Below are 21,237 nucleotides of genomic sequence, written 5' to 3'. Positions count from 1 at the left end.
TATTGAATACCCATAGATCACGGTTACAAATAAAACTCCAACACCAAATATAGAAAAATCTTTTAATCATAAATTATATATATAAATTACAGCGCGGTTTCGCTTACACAATTGGCCTAACATTAAATTAAGGGCTAAGACAATCAAGTTGTGTCCAAAATATTCTTAAACAATAAAAGGGAAGACTGCCAAGGATGGTTCCAAAAAAAAGAAGACGGCATTCAATTTAAAATACACGCAATAAATATATATATATATGTAACAAATATGAGCTAATTTTTGAGGAATATTCATCGAATTTGATGGTCCGAAGTATTGCTTTAATTAGGGTCTTTCACAATTGTGTTATTGCCATAAAAAATATAAAGAACTACAGCACTCGATCCACACGCAATACAGAATACAGTTCACGTATGTATATAGTAGAAATCTACTGCCTTCCGCGTATCACAATTTGCATCAACTACAAATTTACAATATATGTGTTTCACTAAAATAATCTGAGGCTTGCCCTGAGCCGCTATGTCTTTTTCGTTCGATCCGCTCGAGGATCCTCTCAAGAGTTGCTAGACAATGTCCCCGGAGGCGCCGTAGTTCATGCCATTATTTCGTATGTTGTTGTGATGCTCCAAATGATCCTGCTCCATCTGCTCCTTGAGCATCTCCAGCTCTCGAATCCCAGAGACCGTCACCTCATACTTGTGCGACACCAGGGAGCGGTAGAAGTGAATGGCGAAGGCCAAGAAGATGATCATCACCGGGATGAGGACCACACAGGCCGACCAGGCCGCCGGCGGACTGAGGTCATAGAACTTCACCCAGCACAGGATGGCTATCTCTAGGAGGAAGAGTATCAGGCCCAGCACCGTGGAGAAGGCCCACGCCGTCTCGATATACCAATGCAGGCGCTCGTGCGGCGATTCGTGGACCAGGGAAATACTATGCAGGTTACACACCGTCTCGATATTTGGCAGGATGCAGGTGCTGATCATCAGGGCCAGCATGTGCACGGCCACCAGGAGCGTGGTGCAGATGGCGAAGGCTATCAGCATGCCCGGTGGCACGCTTGTGTCGTGATCCAGTTGCACCTCCACCATCGCCACCTACGGGGGGAAATCGCAAGAAGTCAGAATCAGTCATTAATGATTTGTATTAATTTAAGGAAGCATAGAAACGATGCCCCCCGGCATTGCCTCTATTATTATTAGCCACATATCGTGAGAAAAGTTGGCAACCAAACAAAAGTTCTCTTATATTATATGGCCTGAATGGACTAATTTATTTGATCCACCTCTAGACCACCGCCACCCGTGCTTCTACTGCTACATTTTAGGTGTACATGTGGAATGCATAACGAGATGAAGAATCAAACAAATAGACTAATAAATACCTCTTCACTTAATTAAGTAATTTAATTGAGAGCATAACTTAAGATGAGCAAACCCTATGCCATAATATGGGAACTTGGGGAATACCCCTTAAATTTCCCTATAAACATATCAAACAAATATAACTTATATTTTTAATCACAGTTTTAAAACAATTTTCCATTATGCCGTGTGTAGAATTGTTATAATAAGGGGGAATCTGTCATTGAATACCCACATCTTGATAATAATGGGAATAATTCAATGGAATAATCATCATGATGTGCATGCATGCAAGTTTTCCCTTTACTAATTCCCCCATTTCAGTAAATACTCTTTTCTAATTGATACAAAATCGTATTAGTCTAATCTACCCGTGTTTAATGGGTAAAAAACACCTATGCCATATAGCAAACAGCTAACAGACTTGTTTGACCAAGACAAAGATAGGGGAATAAAATCAAAACAATTTTGTTGGCCCTCAATTTGTCGCTGCCGGCATCGAAAATAATTATGTTGGTAAGGTATATACGAAGGTTTAGGCAGCTAATTAGCAATGTTTGTACTTACAATATAATATCCCCCTTTTTGTCATGATTAAAATTACTTGAATGCGACTTACGCGAGCAAGGGAAGCATTCAAACGGAACAAATAACAGATTGCATTTCGTATCACGAATCGCAGGGTGGAACCTTTTATTAATACTACAATTATTTATACTTTTTCAACGGAAGAGTATGCGTTCTTCGTAGCGGCATTTTAAATTTTTTGCCGATCTAGACAAATGCTATATCCAAATAAAAAGATTATGTGTTTTCTGCCAGAATCTCTGGCCCTGCACATTAAGTTCGCTTAATGTTTTATACAATTATTCACACCTACGGTCAATTCTCTAGGCGCAAATATGTACTTCTAAAGAAGAATTAAATTGTAGTCTACGCAGCAGTCATAAAAAGAATTAAATTGTAGTCTAATTAATGGCAAATAGTGAAAATTCCTAATGGGTTAATTAAATGTCCAACTTAATGTTGTTTTTGAGCCAAATCACTTCTTCTGACAAATGGAATTTTAAATACATTTTCATTATACAAATCTATATCTCAAAGATCTCTATAAGTGGTTTGTTTTTCAACTGACTTGATTAGTACCTTTACTAAAATCAATTATAAACTAGCCAACTAATAGGGATTCCAAAAAGTATGTATTTATTTCGCTCTAGAAACCTTAAGTATAAAGAAACTTCAAAATGTAACGCTAATTTGTTGGAAATAATAGGTGTTAATAAAAACCCCGTCGATATATCACTAAAGTGTGATCTGTTATCATTAAATATAATAACTGATCACTAAAAAAAAGGGCCCACAATGACTGATCACTAAAAAATGGTATGTATATGGGAACTTAGGATTGTGAAGAGCCTATTTTTCGTAATCTATTCTAGAGATATGTGTGTTTTTTCAGTTCACCGAATCTATACATTGTTTTTCTATATGCACCCCCTATTGTAAAGTTGGTTATACTCATCATGGCGAATCATTAAATATAATAACTGATCACCAAAAAAAGGGCCCACACTGACTAATGTCTAAAAAATGGTTATGTATATGGGAACTTACGATTGTGAAGAACCATTTTTTTAGTGATCTATTCTGTTGACATATGGGTGTTTGTTCAGTTCACCTTGTGAACATTGTGAACATGTACATTGTTTTTATATATGTTCCCCCTATTGTAAAGTTTTTAATACTCATCATGGCGAATCATTAAATGTAATAACTGATCACTAAAAAAAAGGACCATAATGACTGATCACTAAATAATGGTTATGTATATGGGAATTTAGGATTGTGAAGAACCTATTTTAACTAATCCATTCTAGAGATATATGTGTGTTTTATCAGATCACCTGATCTATACATTGTTTTTATATATGTACCTCCCATTGTAAAGTTGGTTATACTCAACTTAGGAACCTAGGATTGTGAAGAACCTATTTTAAGTAATCTATTGCCTGATCTATACAATGTTTTTATATATGTACCCCCTATTGTAAAGTTCGTAATACTCACCATGGCGAATCCGGAGAGCAGGGCGGACGTCTTGCTGGAGGCCTTGAGTTTGGCGCGACTCAGCTGTAGCTTCCGCCAGGACAGGTAGGTGGGCGAGTGGAGATCCTCTCCAGACTGCGACATGCTGCTGCTGCCGGTTCGGTGGTGTCCGCGCGGCTGAAAGCGGTAGGATTGATTCTGTTGATAGGTGCGCAACTGAAAGGGCGGCGGCTGGGCCGCAAATGAGGGCGATGCTATGGAGGCTAGCTGTGGTGCGAGTGGGGCCAGTGGTGCTAGTGGCGCTAGTGGTGCTACTGCTGAAGCTGCCGCCAATGAAGCTGCTGCCGCTGAAGCCGCGAATGCTGGCGAGCCGTCTCGCTGAAGCGCAGTGAAGCGTCTCGTTTGCGGCGAATTCGAATTGAACTGGCTGTGATAGAGATACCGCGACGACCCAACAAAATTGCTCGCTCTGAGATTTCCCAGTTGATGGTGAGGCAGCTGCGGTTGGAGGTGGTGGTGGGGTGGCTGCTGGGTATTCTGGGTGGACGGGTGGATGTGACTGAGGTGCGGATTCTGGCGCATATAGTCGCCGTAGTCGCCGGTTGCCGCTGTGGCTGCTGTAGCCGCCGCCGTATAGGCATCCACACTGGCCGCCAATCTGGCAGTGGCATGCAGAGCGCTCGCCAAGGCCGAAGTTGGCTGCCGAATCCCCGAGCCCATGCGGTTCGGCTGGGGATGCACCTGGTAGCGCCTCGAATATGGCAGTACATCCAGGGTCTCGCTGCTCGCCGTTCGCTCGGTGGATGATTCAAAGGAGCCCTGCTGGTGGCTCAGCATCAGGCTGCTCTGGCTCAAATTGGCCCGGGCATAGCGTAGATTACTCATCCCGGTGGCCGGCGGCAGCAGTTGCTCCTCCTCGTGATCCTCCGCCGCCGACGGTTGGGCGGCGTTTTCCTGTTCCGCAGACTTCATTTTCCTCTGTCTACGCGGTGGCTTTAGAGGTATCTGCTCCTCTGGCTGTACTTCACCCTCTTCAAAAGGTGGCATGGACTACTGCCTATGATTTAAACTTGATTTCTTTGCTTGCCCAAAGAGTTAAGATGATATCAGTCTGATACTTTTTCAAATCTGTCTTTTATCCACGAAAATTAAATATATCATTAGATGGTTCTTAGGTTCAGTTTGTTATTACTAAAACTTAACCAAGAATCCTTTTCTATAGTAGGTATTCAATCATACAGTTCTGTTCCTTAACTCTCAAAGTAGGGTTTTTCTCTAAAACATCACTTTTTGGTATGTGTTATTATAGGCCAAACATAAAGTTCAGCTCTTGACAATTATAATTTTGATTTAAACAATTTTCTCTATACAGTCTGATAGGTTTTCTTGTAAACGTAGTGCTCAAAATACAGCTTACTTAAATTTTCAGTTCAAAAGCTCTGTTCCACAAGATCAAAAGTTTACGGGCACTCAAAATACCTTTTGGTTTTGGTTATGCTCCACAAGTTGCCCGAATAGATCGGGTGATTTCCAATGTCTGGCATATGTTAATAAATAAAAATATTCCATCAGGTCATAAAGGTCCCATGTTGGTTATCGACAACGCCCTGCCTCAATTATTATTATTATTATGAAGAGGCGCTTTCTTAGAGCGTTTCAATTTGCTGTTGTTCACAGCACTTGATTCGCAATGGTTATATTATTCATTTCTTAACCGTTTGGACCTCAGTTATATGGATTTTATTGCTTTTCGTGAACTTTTCGCTCGTCTGGGATCTGAGGAATATTTATTTTATTGGATGAGACCTTATACAATTTGTTTATCTGTGGAATATTAATTTTATTGCTCTTGATCTTGGCGACTTTCGATCGTTTGTGGCACTCAGAAGTCTCGATTTGAATTATCAACTCGGGTTTTAATGTTATCGTTGTGTTTTTGGGAATTTAAAAGAACATATCAGTGAGTGATTCACTTATAGAGCACAGAAATTTGCGATTATGGAGTTTTCTGGACCTCAGCAATGCCGAATCACCACTGTACTTGGTGCTTGGGATTTCGAGTAATCTCAGAGTTCCCGAGTTCGTTCGCCACTTGTCACTGTAATCTCGTTGTTTTCCGCTGTTTTTCGTGGGGCTTGTTTCATTAGGTTCCGTTTCACTTGGTTGATTTTGCAATGCTTCCCATTGATGATGCTGAATGAATTTCGCTGGCTGTTATTGTTTTTATTTTTTGCACATGACAATTGATCAACAATTACCCACATAGGCCACACACACACGCAGGGTGAAAATTTCTCGCATCTCTCTCTTTTTCACTCTTTTTTTTTGTCTTTCGGGTGCGTTAAAATATTTACTTTTTTATTTATAAACACATTTTATGGGCCTTATAAAATGTAAAATACATGTGTTAATAAAATGAGTTTTTAGCAGGCACTTGTTGGATGTGGCCAAGGCCAAGAGTTGTACGCTAAGACAAAAACAGCAAGAAATCACGGATGCTGGCTGGCGACACTTCCGCACAGGGAAAAAAGCAACAGCCACGCAAGAAAACGAATCGAAAAGTAATTCTTGCCTTTCCGCCACGAATTTTTATTCAGGTGCGCGGTGCACACTCAATTCGATTTCATTTCGCTTTTCGCGCCTCTTGTTCCTTCGGCGATGGCAAGTTAACAACTAACTGAACTGATACGGCTCTGCCAGCAGAGCAGAGCGGCCAAGCCGAGCGGTACTGTCTGAACTGGCGGTACGGCGGCGGCTGAGCGGCGGCGACGACGTATATTCAAATTCGACAATCAATTCGAATGGGGCGGCCTGCGATGACACAAAAAACAACAACAGCTACTGTAATGGCAATCGAACTATGACAGTACAACGTCGCTAAAACGAACAATAAACTAATAACTGAATTAGAAAATCAGCGACTTTCGTCAGGTACTTGAAACAAAACTAATGGTGTATCTAATCTATAATTTTGGCTAAAGCTTTATATGCATAGATAAATAAATTTTAAAAACTTTGATAATATTAAAAAACCAGTAAGAAATATACAAAAGATTTATAAAAAAAAATTTTATAAATGCCATGTTAAATTTTTAAAACCAGTTTTTAAATAGTATACGAAATTTGTTCTTTAATAATATCAAATTATTACTAATTAATGGTTTATCTAAACTATAATTTTGGCTATTGATCTCATAAGATTCATAAATAAATTAAAGATATATGATTACACAAGTTTGAATACTGTAAAACTTTACTGGTTTTAACGTTGATTCTTGATTCATAAGCAACAGCTTTATATGCATATGTAGATAAATACATTTTAAAAACTGTGATTAAATTAAAATTAACACTAAGAAACATAAAAAAAAATTTTAAATATTTTATAAATGCCATGTTAGAATAGGCTTTTTTTCCATTAAATTTTGAAAACCAGTTTTAAAAAAGTGTACAAAATTAGTTCTTTAGAAAAATAATATCAAAAATATTACTCAGCAAATATATACATATGTACAGGCTTATTTTATAACATTTTTAAATGATTAAAGTTTGACAAATTTTTGGGAAAATAAAAAAATTTTTTTTAGTTCCTTGAAATTTGTTTGAAAATATTTCCATATTTTGCTCTAAGAAAAAATCAGCAATCTGACTTTCAAATGATAGTATTAGAAGAAATAATAAGTTATCCTTGGTTATATCCTATAGTTCTACATTTATATACAATTTAGTAATCAAATACAACTACCAAAAGTTCGTGTTAGTGAAGTTGCACTGTACAAAACAGCCATTTGAATGAAAGCGTTTAAAGGGAGAGTGGGTGAGAAATAGAAACGGAAAGAGAACTAGCTACCAGACAGGTGAAGAATCGAAAGAGGCGAGACCAAAACTACAGGAAAACAAACAGTAACAGGGGTGGTGAAAAGGGGGTGTGAAAAAGGGGGTTGGGCCGAGGTGCGAGGGGTGCGAAGTCTGCTGCTGCTTTTGGCAATCGATCGATGATCATCGACTGATGAATGGGGAAGACAAATCGAGTGATTAAACACACGCACATACGACACAAACTGGCAAAGCGAAGGCCCTGAACTTAAACTAGTGATTCAAGATCCAATCAACAAGACCGAAAACCTATTGAACTACCAAAGAAACCCAGACGATTGTCTACACAATGCTTCACATCTTTTAAAACCATATTGCAGGTCAATATACTCTGGGGAAAAACATATGTGTGGGTGGTAACTCAGCCTATTGACATTGTTTTGTAGATATTTGAGACTACTCTATTTTTAAGGGGTTTACCCAAGATCAGAAAATATTTGGCTTGGTAAATAATGATTCATTGCTTCAACTTGGATTGATTTTTATAACCATACATCTAAGGTCAACAGTAGGGTTACAAAGAAGATCATAGTTTGTCTGGACTTTCCTTGCGAGGGTGCCGCACTCAGAGTTTCCTCGATGAACTTGCGTTCATGATAGATACTGGTGTACAGCAAAAAGCCTTCATCCTCGCAAACGAAGACCCGTCGCGCCACTCCATATAAAGTGTGGCCACAGAAGAGCGGACTGCCCATGTCCATTTGGCACATATTGCCCCTTCCCGTATAGCTGCTTATGCAGAGGCAGCTATTGCAGTCCGACTTGCATTTGTGGCTGGAACTCTTCTGCGTCCTCAGCTGGAGCAGCTCATCGGAGTAGGGTCCGTTCTAGAGGCAGGTTAGCATATTATCTCAAAAGCTGCTTAAAAACAAAGGTTCTATAAGGATTATAAAGCTGTATGTCACAGATCCTTAGAGTTCTGTTAGGAATCCACTCACATAGTACATCCTGCCCCAGCCGAGAGTCCTGCAAAGCCAACTGCTGTTCATCTCCTGCTTCGGCAGCTTCATGGCGAACCTTTGACCCGTAACGCCCTTCTCCAGCTTCAGCATAGCCAACCTGGAGCATCCGCCATCAGATGCCTTGTTCAACACCACCTTCTCCACATTGAAAACATTCTCCTCCAATGGCTTTTTCAATCGCTGGGGTGTGAAGACAACCACTTTCATGTTCTTGCGGGTACTGGCCTTTTTGGGCGTATTCTCCGGCTGGGTGCTTACACAACAGCCGGCGGTAACCACCCACCTGGCGGACAGAATGGAGCCGGCGCAAAAGTGGTTGTCACCCCAATTGCGAATGTGTTTGCGAGTCCTTATGGAAACCACATTCTGATGGTAATCCCCTGTTATGTAAAGGTTCCGTTCAAGATTCTGCTCCTGTTCTTGGAATTCAGCAGTGGACATGGTGATCGGGAGTAGGAGTAAGTACTTAAACGCCAGTAAGGTGGGATAGAACATTCTATCTAGGAGTGGTATTGTTTTTGGCCCCCAAAACGGGCAATGTAATCAACAGTGACTATGTTTCCATTTTCCTAGCATATATCATTTTATTTTCGCAATGGAATTTTATATTTTTCTAATCCTAAGCCCCGAATCAATATAAACAGAATTATATTAATCAAATTCCTTTTCAACCCATAAGTATACATATTTCCAATACAACATGTATGTAGAATCAAACAGGTTTCTGAAAATTATTGCCCACAAAAACCAAGCAAGTATAAATGAATCAAGAACATGTGGCTGTAATCTTAACTTTCTAATTTTGAATAAAGTGCTTATAGTTTCTTAACTTAGAAAGTTCAAAGGTTATCTTATACTTGCTAAGGCTGAGAAATGGTTAGAGGCAACAAAACTTATTGAGCAAATAAACAGAATATTAAAACAAACTTTTTTTGGATCAAGCAAGGCTGTTTGTGCCATGCTAAAGCGACTTTTTATAGAAAACATATGGTAAAAGGGGAAAAAAAAACAAATAAACTATTGTGATCATCTAAGAAAAGATTGTTTACTCTTGTGTTCAATTTAATAATATTTCAGATACTTCCTTTTCATATTAAATTTACCCAATCTTAGGGAAGCCAAACAGGTCGCCTTTTTTGGTCTTACACAATTACAAATCTGGCTAATGTTAATAATAACTTGAGCTGTCAAACGGAACGAGATATCTGGGGATTTTTAAGCGCCTGACTTCCTTCAGAATAAACAAAATGTAACCACTTCAGAAAATGTGAATATAAATAAGAGCAGCCGATAAAGCAGCACAAAAAACAGAAGGTGTCAGCTGGCGGTTGGTGTTTAATTTTCCCCTCCAAATCGCTGGCAAAAGTCGTATGCAAACACACACCTGGATTTCAGAGAAGCCGACCAAGAGGAGCAGCCCATTTCTTGGGTACTTATGGGTGGGTGGGTTCGAGTATTTATTATCGCCGGTGAAAAAAGAGCAAACAAAGCAGACCCGATAAGCGAAACGTACAACTCTTGGAGCCAATTAGACGCCGGTTTTTGCGACATTTCCATGACCATTTACAATTTCATTGTCAGTGCTGTTCGCCAAAAACACTGCTCAATAATTCAGCAGGTTCTCCAGGTAACTCAGTCGTCATACCTGTGATTTATATGTACGCTTGTGCGATGTGTGTGTGCCATTTCGAATGTCTGTGCGATCTTGTTCGACTTGAAACGTACATAGGCCTTGTTCGTTTGTCAGTCAGCCAGAAATCGTGGCTCAATCGAATGGGCGCATTCAGCAGGGGATTGCGAATTTAGATATGAAATGTGTGATTTATGGTGGAACTACAGTGACTAGAAAAGAGATTTATTTATAACCAATTTGGGAAAAAACATTTTCTAGCAAAAAAAAAAGAGAGTTTACTTAAATGTACTATGGAAGTTCTAACCAAATGTGTTAAAAAACCATTTAAAATAAAAGTTTATTGATTTTTACTCTTTTTTTATCTTTGATACCATACCTTACATACCATACCATATACCTTGTAGATTTTATCTTATTTGCCGAACTAATTAACTAACTGCATAACATTTTCTCTTTTTACCAGAGTTGTTTAACATATACGTTTATGTCGTTCACATATCGTTTTTAGACACCTAATTATAGCTGCAGCTAAATTATATAGAATGCACAAATTTAATCTGGCAGCCCACTCAACAATTGTCATTGTTCTTTCTTCGCTTTATTTTGAATTAATTTTGATTGGGAAATGTACGAATTGTAATAACATAAATGAAAATGGAACCTAAACAACTTTTGGCATTCGTTTGTTTATGTACTATATATTTTGATTTTTGGGAAAAGTAATCTTTCTGTTTAACTAACTAAAAATTGCAAATTGACAGATGACAGACCATAGCTTTTATATTAAAAAACATAATTTATAAATATTTGAAATTTAATACTTTTTCAACGACTCATTGCATTCAAATCTTTTTAATATTGCCACTACTTTTGGTTTCTTATCTTTAAAATTACAATATTCATTCCTAATCCTTACTCATTTATGAGTAATATTTTCCTTGTGGGTGCTCTAGTTTAAAGGGAAAGAGTGAAGATTAAGCATCCATAAATTGCAGTTGTAATTGTACTACTGAAATTATTTCTGATTATTTATTAGCAAATATCTCTTGTCTTTTAATAGGCAATAAACAACTGTCCAGATAAATTAGTTGTTCTTTTTTGAAAACAAATCTCGTGATCTATCACCTGTGATTTGGTGATAGATCACGAGATTAAAGCTTAAAGTGATCACAGGTGTGATTGGAACGACCTGCTGAATGCGCCCATTCCAACGCGTGAGAGACAGAGTGGAAAGATTTAAAAAGAAATAAATGAGTTGTTCTTTTTTTTAAATAAATCTCGTGATCTATCACCAAATCACGGCTTAAAGTGATCACAGGTGTGATTGGAGCAACCTGCTGAATGCGCCCATTCCAACGCGTGAGAGACAGATTGGAAATGAGAGAGATTAGCTTCCATAGCATCGCTTTTAGAGTGGGGGGCGGGGTGGAAAGAGGGGAAATCGAAGAGACAGAGATTGGAATTGATTTGTTATTGGACTTACCTTTGCCTGGTTCTGTGAGGAAGGGCCCGGGGGCGGCGGGAACTGCAGCAGCGAATTGCTGATGCTGGAACGTTGGAATCCTGCGCTGTTGTTGCTATTGCTGCCGCTTCCAGTGGGGCTGTTGTTGTGGTGCGGATGTGGATGCGAATGCGGATGTGCGTGCAGCGGGAACTGCTGCTGGAACTGATGGCCGGTGGCCACTGAGGTGGCTGCTGCAACGGCGGCGGCCACAACGTGCTGGAAGTGATGCTGCTGCTGGTGGCTTCCAGTGGCGGTGATCACCGATGAATTCCTCGCCGCTCGAATCGTCGGCGTCTGCGTCTTGGAAGGCGTCTCTAGGCCAGAACTGTTGGTCGTGGTCCACACAGACATGTTGGCCCAGCAGCGGATTCGATTTCTCCGGCGATTTTAAGTACGTCTGCCATGGTGGTGGTGCACGGGTATAGAAGCAAATGGAAGAGCAATGGGTTTAGTCACGCAGAATGCAGAGTGCAAATTAAGTACAATTGGCGAGGTTTGAAAGTAAACTAAACAAAAAACAAATTAATTCCACAGCATTTTGGTTTTACTTGTGCTGGCGCTAAAATGTGCTAACGCCTGACGGCGAGGCAAATCGTTAGCCTATCGATAGCTATCGATTGGCCTAGTGGTGGTAGTCCTAACACCAGCTGTTATGCAAAGGGCGCCAAAGTTCAAATTTCTGGGGTTTTACTGTGTTCAAGATCTTCCCCTGTGCTTTTCTATTTACTATTTATTGCCCAACAAAACCCATTAATCAAACGCCCACACTTGGGAATTAATCACAATGTTTGCCGAGCTTTACGCCCTGACACACATTTTAAATTGCCAGTGGCTGTTCTTTTTTTATCGCTTTTTCTATTTCTTGCCATTTTGAAGAGCTCTCTTTCTGTTTTGGTTTGCTAATTTTCTTTCACATTCTTCCGGCGTGGTCGCAAATTATTTTATTCTTGGTCTGCATATGTACATATGTACATATTGACATATGCACATTGCATCTGTCGCTCTTTTTTCTCTTTATTTTGTTGCTATCTGCCTTGAACTTGCAAATTTGCGAGTGAGTGCGAGGAGTGCAGAATTGTTCTCGCATAACTGTGCTATTCGCACTGCCCCTCTCTTTCTGTTTCCTAATATTCACACCCACACTTTCGCAAGTGTTTGGCAATGGCTTTCTTCGGTTTTCCCTTCCCCTTCTCTTTATCTTGATTTTTCTTTGCCTTGCTTTGTTTGGGAATTAATTTACATCCCATCGATAGATAAAGCGAGTCATGTGCCGATGTGGAGCCCTAGAACCGTTATCTATCGGATATGCCCCAAACCAAAGCGCGAGCACTCACGTATTTGCATAGCCACAGTCGTGATCACAGCAATAAGAGCTGAACAGAAAAAAGAGACTCCGATATTATCCCAAGACTCATAACTAAAGAATCACGATTTAAAATTTATTCGGCATTAAAAGATTATGGGTCATTCTATGTTTAATGTGTATTTCCACCAGAACTTAAACTTTTGTTTGAAGACCTCGTTATAAAAGTCATATTTTGGAAAATAATAATAAAAAAAGTATTTGAAAACAATATTAGCACACTTTTAGGAATTATAACCCAAAAAACATGTTTACATTTATTTGTGAATATCAGAAAATAAAAGGGGATCGAAGCTTTTATAAAGTGTTTGCTTTAAGATTATTTATGGCATCGTATTGTCTTAGTTTATTTTAATATGCTTTTAAAGTTTTTTTATTTTTTGAAATAAAAATTATGATTAAACTAGTATTCTGATAAGAAGTTCTGAAAATATACACCACCGATAGAAATAAGTTTTGCTTCAGATAAAATCTCAGATATGATCTCAAAATATAAAACAGTTCCAACCAATTTATATTTGTTGTTTTGTTTTCAATATTTGACCCCACATACATTAGGGTGGACCACATTTGCATGCTCTTATTCACCCAAAAAACAAAGTTTGTCACTCATATGTACGTACTGTGGCCTTTGATCATAATTCAATTTGAATCTAGGTGGTGTAAATTTCAGACAAACAATAATTCTTTGCTCTCCCTTATTTTAACAAATATTTAAATGAGACCAAAAAGTTCACAAGGTTAGAAATGAGAAAACAAGTTTTGGGACTATGATCTAACTGGCATACGTATCGTATGAGTAATTTTTAGCGAAGCTTTAAAACCATTTTCATGGATGTCAATAAATCATAAAATCAAATTTTTTAGCTTTTAAGTACATTTTTTGCAGCCCAAGATATAACAAATTTAAGGGCGAGAACATGATTATATTTTTTTGGACCACCCTATAGTTTAGCATGACAAATAACAGAAATATTTTTTTATTGCAGTTTCGACAAAGTTTTTATTGTAAGAAATATATAAATTTATTATAAATATTCGCTAGAAGGCTAAAATGAGTTCTGCTTAGATATCGAATTATATGGAAATCAGTAGTCTTGTCACACAAATATTTTTCTAAAGGTAATAAAATAAAAATGTGTTTGACATCAAGTATAATTATGTTTTGAAGAATTCATTTATGTCCAAATGATTTGAATACGTTATTGCATCTAATCAGAACTCTTGTTTTGATTGATACCACAGAGAGATGATTCACCAATATTCAGATTTCTGTGATCTGTGACTTCGAATTCGATTGTATTTAAATGGAGAGAACTTTAATTCCGACATTCTATTCGTCTACCCCTTGCTGTAAGCGAACGTATTAGAATTTCCTTGTGGGCCGTGCGTCGCCTTCAAGGTGTTACAAATGTGCGCAAATGGCATTATCGGTTATCAGGCGGCTATGGCATACTTGTTTGGCAACCAAATAAACGGTTCAGCGGGGTTAGGGCTCCAATAACAGTCTATAAGTCTATAATATTTTAGCATGCCCTGCTCCCGTGGCGATCGGTGATCACGACTCGGGCTGTGAATGTAAACAATTGCGGGGCAATTGAAATCAATAAGCGATCCGAGTGCCGCAGACTTTGTAATCCCTTCGGGGCCTCTCGATTCCCGGCTCTACTCGATATGTTCTTCATTGTTTCCTTCGTCTCAAGATGCCAAGTCATTGGCTATTAATAAAACTTCGCTCAGAAATCAACTTTCGATAAGAAAAAAATATAAAAACAAACAATGCAAACACCCTGAATGTATGTCTGTGGGCTTCGGCGTAAAAAAAATATATGTAAATATGTACTTATATCGCAAATGAATTTGTTCAACTACAACATATGTACATAAACAATCAGCCCATTTGACAGTGACGCAGATTTCTAATTTCGGATTCAAGTTGGAGAAAAACAGCGAATTCTGGGAACTGAAGTCAAACACTCGAGACTCTCGAAATCTTTTCAATGCCTTTCATGTTGATTATCCGAAAGGGTAATTGATTGAAAGGCTCTAATTATATAACTCTTAAAAGCTCACTTTTAATGAAAGCCACTCTGTAACTTTTGACCAGTTACAAAGTCCCTCTAATTGAAAGGCAATTATTGCGTTTTAAGTTGGAAATGGAAACTTCTGGTTTCTTCATTCGAAATAAGTTATTCTTTTATTCTGAAAAAAAAACATCTTCGTTCTGTTTTTAAATGTAAATTAAGGCCTTTAAACCTGCTGCTGTAGAGTAAAAATACCCAATTTAAAACCCATAAATAGTCCCACAAACTTAAAGACTTGAAAATTAACATAAAATATCATCTTTAATTCATACTTAAAAAATTAATAATTAATGTATTGGTACAATAATACAGATACACAGCTAAGTACGCGGCACTTAAATGGACTAATGGACAAGACAAGACGATCACAGGGGTCATGGGTCACCAAAAACCCCGCTTGGCAACAACTAACGTTACGAAAATGTCCTCTATTTGGCTGACTTGTGGTTGTGGAGTTTGACCTATGGCTATGGCTTATTGTATGGTGGGCTTAATGGAACCCATGGAGTTCTTGCGATGATGATTGACCTCGAAACGCTTCATAATGCTGGCCACAATGGACGAGGGTGGCATATCGGGGTTGCCGGTGAGACCTCTATAGCCCAAAACACTTGAATCCGCTAGGGATCGTGCCAAAGTCAGTCTTTGCACAAAGGCATCGGTATCGATGCCGGGTACTTGTGAGGGTTTCAGGAAACGCCGAGGTATCCTGGACAGCATATCCTCGGAACTGAGGGGTCCAAAGCCCAGGTTGATGAGTATGGCCTCGGGATCGGGCTTGCGGGCCTCCAGCAGACTATCCACACTGGAATAGCGACTCGAGTCGGATTGTACGGATACAGAACTATCTCGCAGGAGTAAACTACTAAATCTCTGCTGTCTCTGAGCCTGGGGACTCAATTCGGGAGCTGTGCTGGAGGACTCGAAGGATTCTTCATGGCGCAGGCAGCGGCTACTCATCGAAGATGATATGTGACGCAAGGGCAAAGGCAATGGAACAGCGGGCATTACATTCTCCACATCCGGATCGGCATTCTCCTCCAGATCTGCGGCATATTCCATATCATCGGTATCCACCGCCGACTGTTGTCTTTGGAGTTTTCTGCGCCTGCGCAGCGGTTTGCTGGGCGGAAAGTGAACGCTGGCCAGCTGATCACTGCTCCCAGCCAACTGTTCCAAGGGTCCAGTGACGACCTTGATGCCACCCCTTCCATCCTCGAAATTACTACAGCTGTGCGAACGCTCCATATCGCTGTGTGTTATATATATGTATCTCTGGTTTGTACTTTAGGTAGTTATGTATCTCTCTGGATATCTAGTATCTTTAATGGGTTTTCTGCGGTCACGGCTGCTCGGGTTACAAGCTCTAGACGACAAATGCCGCGATCTCGATTCTCAGCTCAGCTTTTCGACATATTCGGTAATGGCCAGAATCAGGGCCTTTAATTTCGCATGCGTGTGCTCGTGTATTCAATAACAAATAACAAAACAAAAGCGACAGCAATTTGTGTTATTTGTTATTTTTTATTTGGTTAATTTGTTTTTGTGCGAGAGCACCTTTTTTGTGGAAACGTGTTTTTCTATATTCCGCGAGTATCTGTTAGTTTTTTTGTTTTTTTTTGTTGAGCTAGCTGCTCGTATTTGCCGTATTTGTGTGTTTTTTTGTTTATTTACTTCGAGCCGTGAATGCGGAGATGCGGAGTGTTAATCAGCCGGAGAGCTTCTGACCCCGGATTTGGAACGATCGAGTGTTTCACGATCGCTTGATATTGACATTGGTTTATATTTGTGTTATGGGAAGTGTAACTTTGACGAGCAGCTTTCTTTGCTCAACTTCTATATATTTATACACGTATTAAGTACACAAATGTGGTCGATTACAGAGTTCGAAATGAAGTTCGAGTTGGTAAATGTTTTTTTTTTATTTTAATAATATAATATTATTTCAGCTTTTTAGCTTTAGCTTTCTCTTTGCGCTCTAATGAGCGACTGCTCCACAGCGAGTGATCTTCAAAACTGAAACTGAAATCACAAGCCCCAAAGGCCCCAAGCGAACGATCGGAGCTTTTACGCCGGAGAAAGAGAGAAAAAAGAGACAGAGAGAGATAGTCAGAAATCGGGGGTCTGAGAGGGGCTGAGAAAATCGGAGAGTGAAAGAGTAGTATAGCGATCGGTCTGGGTCTGAGCTGGAATTACTTTGCGACCCGAACCCCACGACAATTTCCTCAAGCGCAACGCCAATCTATTAAGAAATTTTGATTCTCCACTCCACTACCTCGTAATTCCCCCATTTCCCCACGCAATCCCATCGTTTTGGTGGGGGGAAAAACCATTCGTGTGCTTTCGTATCTCCTCGATAAAAAAATTATACTTTAGTATTATGATCACGTTCTGAAACTCTGCGAGCGATTTTATTCCTCTTATTGTGCCTTTCGCATTGCCCTTATTTGCTTAATGAAACACTTTTTACGGCCTAAAGCGCCCATTGTTAAACAATTTGGGGGATAAGATCGTAAAGATCTCTTTATCTAACTGTTGCAGGAAGATTTCGGGCTAATTGTAAAAGTGGATCAGACTTTACGATCGTGTAAGCAATGGGATGTTTGTTTGAGTTGGCTGAGGTGCCGGTTTCGCCCAGTTTCACATGCAGATGCGGAAGAGTCACGCCAACGGAAAACACAAACAGGGGAAATGGTTTAAACCAGTTAATAAGTGGCGCGGGAAAAGCTGTAGAATGAAAAGCTTTTTACCCAAACAGCTGAGGTCCAAGCTTTAACCGATTCAAAGTGAAGCGACCGTTGGGCCTTTCCTTTGAACACTGCGAGAAAGGGATATAAGATATCATCTTTGGTACTTTATGAGGAGTTTACTTTTCGAACAAGATGTTTTTATACCAATATCTCTGAAAATCTCATTTGATTCTTAACGAACAAAAAATAGTTTGCTACATACATAATGATCACATTGGACTAAAAACAGGAGTATGTTTTTAAGAGAAGCAATATCTATTTACATAGAATATGATATCTAAATAATAACTAAAATAGTTGTTAGGCTACATTCAAAAACGTCATCTCTATACTTATTGTGTTAAATGATCACATAGGTCTCTCAATTTAAAAAAAAAACCGTTATTATAAGTGTATTTGTCTATACACCTAAATTAAAAACTAAAATATTTGTTGATTCTTATTTGTTAATTTTATTTTGAGGCTGTGTATATATTGGACTTATTCGCATAGGGGCAATATATGGGTCCCTGACTATCTGTTCATAATAAATATTATTATTCTTAGTGCAGCTACTCCCTTCACCCAATTAATTTTGAAGCCCTATTAAATCAAATCTGAAAAGCTAAGGCCAGTGACACTTGAAACTTTTAAAACGAAAAAAAATTTAAATAAATTTTAAATGTAGGAACATTTTTCTTACTTAATTTATATGTTTTCCATTACACCTGCTCCCTTTTGCCACCTTAGCTTCAGACGATTGTAATTCATACTTGACACGTTCTGGCCACTGACTTACTGAGCTGCGTAATTGGATCCACAGAACAGTGGCAGCAACCTCAAGCCCCCGACTAAAGGTTCTGTAAACAGATCTTCCCAGACCAGACTGACAAAGGTCCAAGTGTATCGGATGGGAAGTACTTTCAACAGTCAAACACTGTGTGCCCAGGGCAAATTTACACAACTCTTCGAAAATTGACTTTGTCTATCAAGGCCAGACGTTATGGAAGACTCATAAATCTGAGGCGCGCTTTTGGTAGAACAAATATTTTAATGTAGTCAAAGTAAATTTGTTAAATTCAATAAAAGGTGAGCTGAAGGGGGATGTCATAATCACGTTGTGCAATTAACTATCGACCGATGCCGATGCTGTCAGTGATCATCAGTTGAACAACTTGGATCTAATGAATGTTCGGATATGATTGGACGATTGGAGTGGGAGGTTACTCGGATTGAAGTTCGAAGCTGACTAGGAAATCTGACTGGGGGAAAAACCAATGCCGTCTTTGTTTTTAATTAGCACGATCAGCATGATAGGGCGATTAATTGAGATAAGAGAAAGGTAGAGTTTTCGACACAGATCCTGGGATTAACAACTAATTTGGCTTAATTGGAAAGCAAAATAAATGACTTAATTTTCCCAGAAAATCTAGATTTGTGAGTTATGCAAGCGATATGAAACACGAAAGTTAAGCGAACCTGATTGGAATAACAGTAATTACAGTGACACAATGATGGCGTGCATTGGGTCAACCTGTGATTCAACAGGGCATACACTGAGAGAAACTGATGTTTTAAAATGTATATATATACATGTATATGTATATATATACAGTGACACAATGATGGCGTGCATTGGGTCAACCTGTGATTCAACAGGGCATACACTGAGAGAAACTGATGTTTTAAAATGTATATATATTGAGGATATTATCAATTTAAATTGAGAATATTTAATACATCTTGATAACTCCTAAAAGAGCTTTTAGCATTTTCTGAAAAACCACTTGGGAATTATAAGCATTGAAAACTAGTTTTCAATAGAAATGCCTTTTAACACCTTAAAATCTATTTCTTTTTAGAAAATTCTTAAAAAACATCACAAATATTGCTATTCTTACTTAAAAAATTCATATTTTTAATATATTTTAAGGGTAGGTATTCTTTTTTTCGCCCAGTGCAGTGGCCCTGATCGTATAGAACCCAAAACCGTTAGGTTTGATTCTGTCAATGGCTCGCGCGCCCTTTTCAATTGATAGTAATTGGCATCGAATAAAAGTTATTCGACGGTTGTAATGTATACAAGCGAAAGTGTAAATTGCAATTGAAATTTCAGCATTGTCAAGTAGTTTGAGTGCAACTTGGAATTGCAAATGACCGACAGGAGAAGGGTAACTCGAAATGGGAATGGGAATGGCTATGGGATATGGGAATAGGTATGGGAATCCAGAAATGAGAGCTGCTCACCTGCGTTTCTGCTTGTTAAGTCAAACTATGTATTTTAGTTTTGTTATATTATAGGATAAGGCGTAACGAAACAAGTTGCCGTTTTTTGTTTGTAGCTATTTCTAGGTTTTCAAGCACGTGTTTGGGCTGGCAACTTTTCCGGCTTCAGCTAATGCACTTTCTATGCCATCATATTTTATAACATTTACAGTCGAACCTCCATAAATAAAACGCTTAACCTTTCTTTGCTTTTAAATTTTAGAAGAAAAAGAAAGATAACATATATTCTTCTTTAGATTGATGAAAACTATATCTTTTAAATTTATATAATTAAAATAATCATAGCAATACACTGAAATAATAAACTCAGATTATATAATAATACACTGAAATAATAAACTTAGATTCAATCAATGATCAGTTTCAAGATCAAGACCTTAATTCTTATTTTAATAACGAATTTTATTGGATTTCAAATTGTTGATTTGGATATTTATTGTATTAAGAACCATTATCATATAAACTTTTGTCTTTTGAAGTAAAATGTAAATACTTATTATTTTCACTTCTGATACTTCGGAATCCGAAGTTTGTATTTTTCGGGATCTTTTATCTTTATTCAATGGAGTTTGGAACTATTTATAAGTCTTTTTAATTCATAGATGTTCGACCGTACTTTCTAAAAGGGCTTACATTATGTAGCTGCAATCCACAACCGTCGCGAATCGTTTCGAAATTTTAACTGATGGTGGTGAAGGGTTGTCACTCTCTTTGGGAGCTGTTTATGCGGATTTTCTTCGCAGCGGGCCTCGTTATCTGCGGATCATCAGCGAGCTATTTTTTTTATCTTGTCACTGATTATAATTATTTTAGTGTAGTCAACTGTCGGCCAAATATTTGCACATTGTTTGTTGTGCAAATGAAATGCTTTAGACCCAAGAACAAACAGTTACGATGCTTAGAAATATGCACAAAAAGTCGAGCACGAAACGCGAGGCGGAAAAAAATAATACAAGAATATCTCAAAGAACAACAAAAAAAAATACAAAAAAATATACAAGAAAACCGCGAAACACAACAGAAAATAAAAATACAAGATAAATACGGCGGCGGCGAGCACACGTTCGCTTTTCTGCGAGCGCTCCGAATGAATGAAAAGTGCGCTGCTAGCGCAAAGATAAATAAATATCGATGTCGCCGCCGAAAAGCGCAGCAGCAGCGACGTCGACGCCGGCAGCGGCGGCATTGCACCTATTTTTTGTTGTTGCCCTGCCAGGTGATTTTGCCGTTAGAATCCGTGGGATTTCGAAAAGCGAATCAGCCGGTTTTTCAGATAGTTTTGTAAAATGTAAATGTTTTCTTCGCATTCTACAGATATCTAGATGTCGTATTTGACGTATCTACATATATTTTACACGGGTTTCTACAGATACATGTAAAATTA

General features: G+C 38.6%; 3 protein-coding genes across 6 annotated transcripts; all 3 read right to left on the bottom strand.

Annotated features, from left to right (window-relative positions):
• Positions 1-48: 48 nt before the first annotated feature.
• On the bottom strand, positions 49-20,904 carry LOC119551677 (calcium release-activated calcium channel protein 1). 3 transcript variants are annotated; one of them, XM_037861133.1, is made up of 5 exons: positions 20,487-20,904; positions 19,815-20,041; positions 11,371-11,788; positions 3,438-3,593; positions 49-1,103 (listed from the first exon to the last, which is right to left on the bottom strand). In XM_037861133.1, the coding sequence occupies exons 3-5, from the start codon at positions 11,740-11,742 to the stop codon at positions 567-569; spliced, it is 1,065 nt and encodes a 354-aa protein (XP_037717061.1). In that variant the 5' UTR covers positions 11,743-11,788; positions 19,815-20,041; positions 20,487-20,904; the 3' UTR covers positions 49-566. The 3 variants fall into 3 exon arrangements, with proteins under 3 accessions (XP_037717061.1, XP_037717062.1, XP_037717060.1); XM_037861134.1 differs by lacking the exon at positions 19,815-20,041; XM_037861132.1 differs by lacking the exons at positions 11,371-11,788; positions 19,815-20,041; positions 20,487-20,904 and having other exon boundaries at positions 3,438-6,073.
• Positions 6,918-11,269, bottom strand: LOC119551678 (chymotrypsin-2). 2 transcript variants are annotated; one of them, XM_037861135.1, is made up of 2 exons: positions 8,231-11,269; positions 6,918-8,119 (listed from the first exon to the last, which is right to left on the bottom strand). In XM_037861135.1, the coding sequence occupies exons 1-2, from the start codon at positions 8,747-8,749 to the stop codon at positions 7,775-7,777; spliced, it is 864 nt and encodes a 287-aa protein (XP_037717063.1). In that variant the 5' UTR covers positions 8,750-11,269; the 3' UTR covers positions 6,918-7,774. The 2 variants fall into 2 exon arrangements, with proteins under 2 accessions (XP_037717063.1, XP_037717064.1); XM_037861136.1 differs by having other exon boundaries at positions 7,980-8,169.
• Positions 15,081-16,856, bottom strand: LOC119551679. The gene has a single exon (XM_037861138.1). The coding sequence runs from the start codon at positions 16,084-16,086 to the stop codon at positions 15,313-15,315; it is 774 nt and encodes a 257-aa protein (XP_037717066.1). The 5' UTR covers positions 16,087-16,856; the 3' UTR covers positions 15,081-15,312.
• Positions 20,905-21,237: the final 333 nt, after the last annotated feature.

Source organism: Drosophila subpulchrella, chromosome 2R (assembly GCF_014743375.2).
Source record: "Drosophila subpulchrella strain 33 F10 #4 breed RU33 chromosome 2R, RU_Dsub_v1.1 Primary Assembly, whole genome shotgun sequence".
In the NCBI taxonomy this organism is placed as follows: Eukaryota; Metazoa; Arthropoda; class Insecta; order Diptera; family Drosophilidae; genus Drosophila; species Drosophila subpulchrella.
This window is presented reverse-complemented; position numbering and strand designations above follow the sequence as displayed.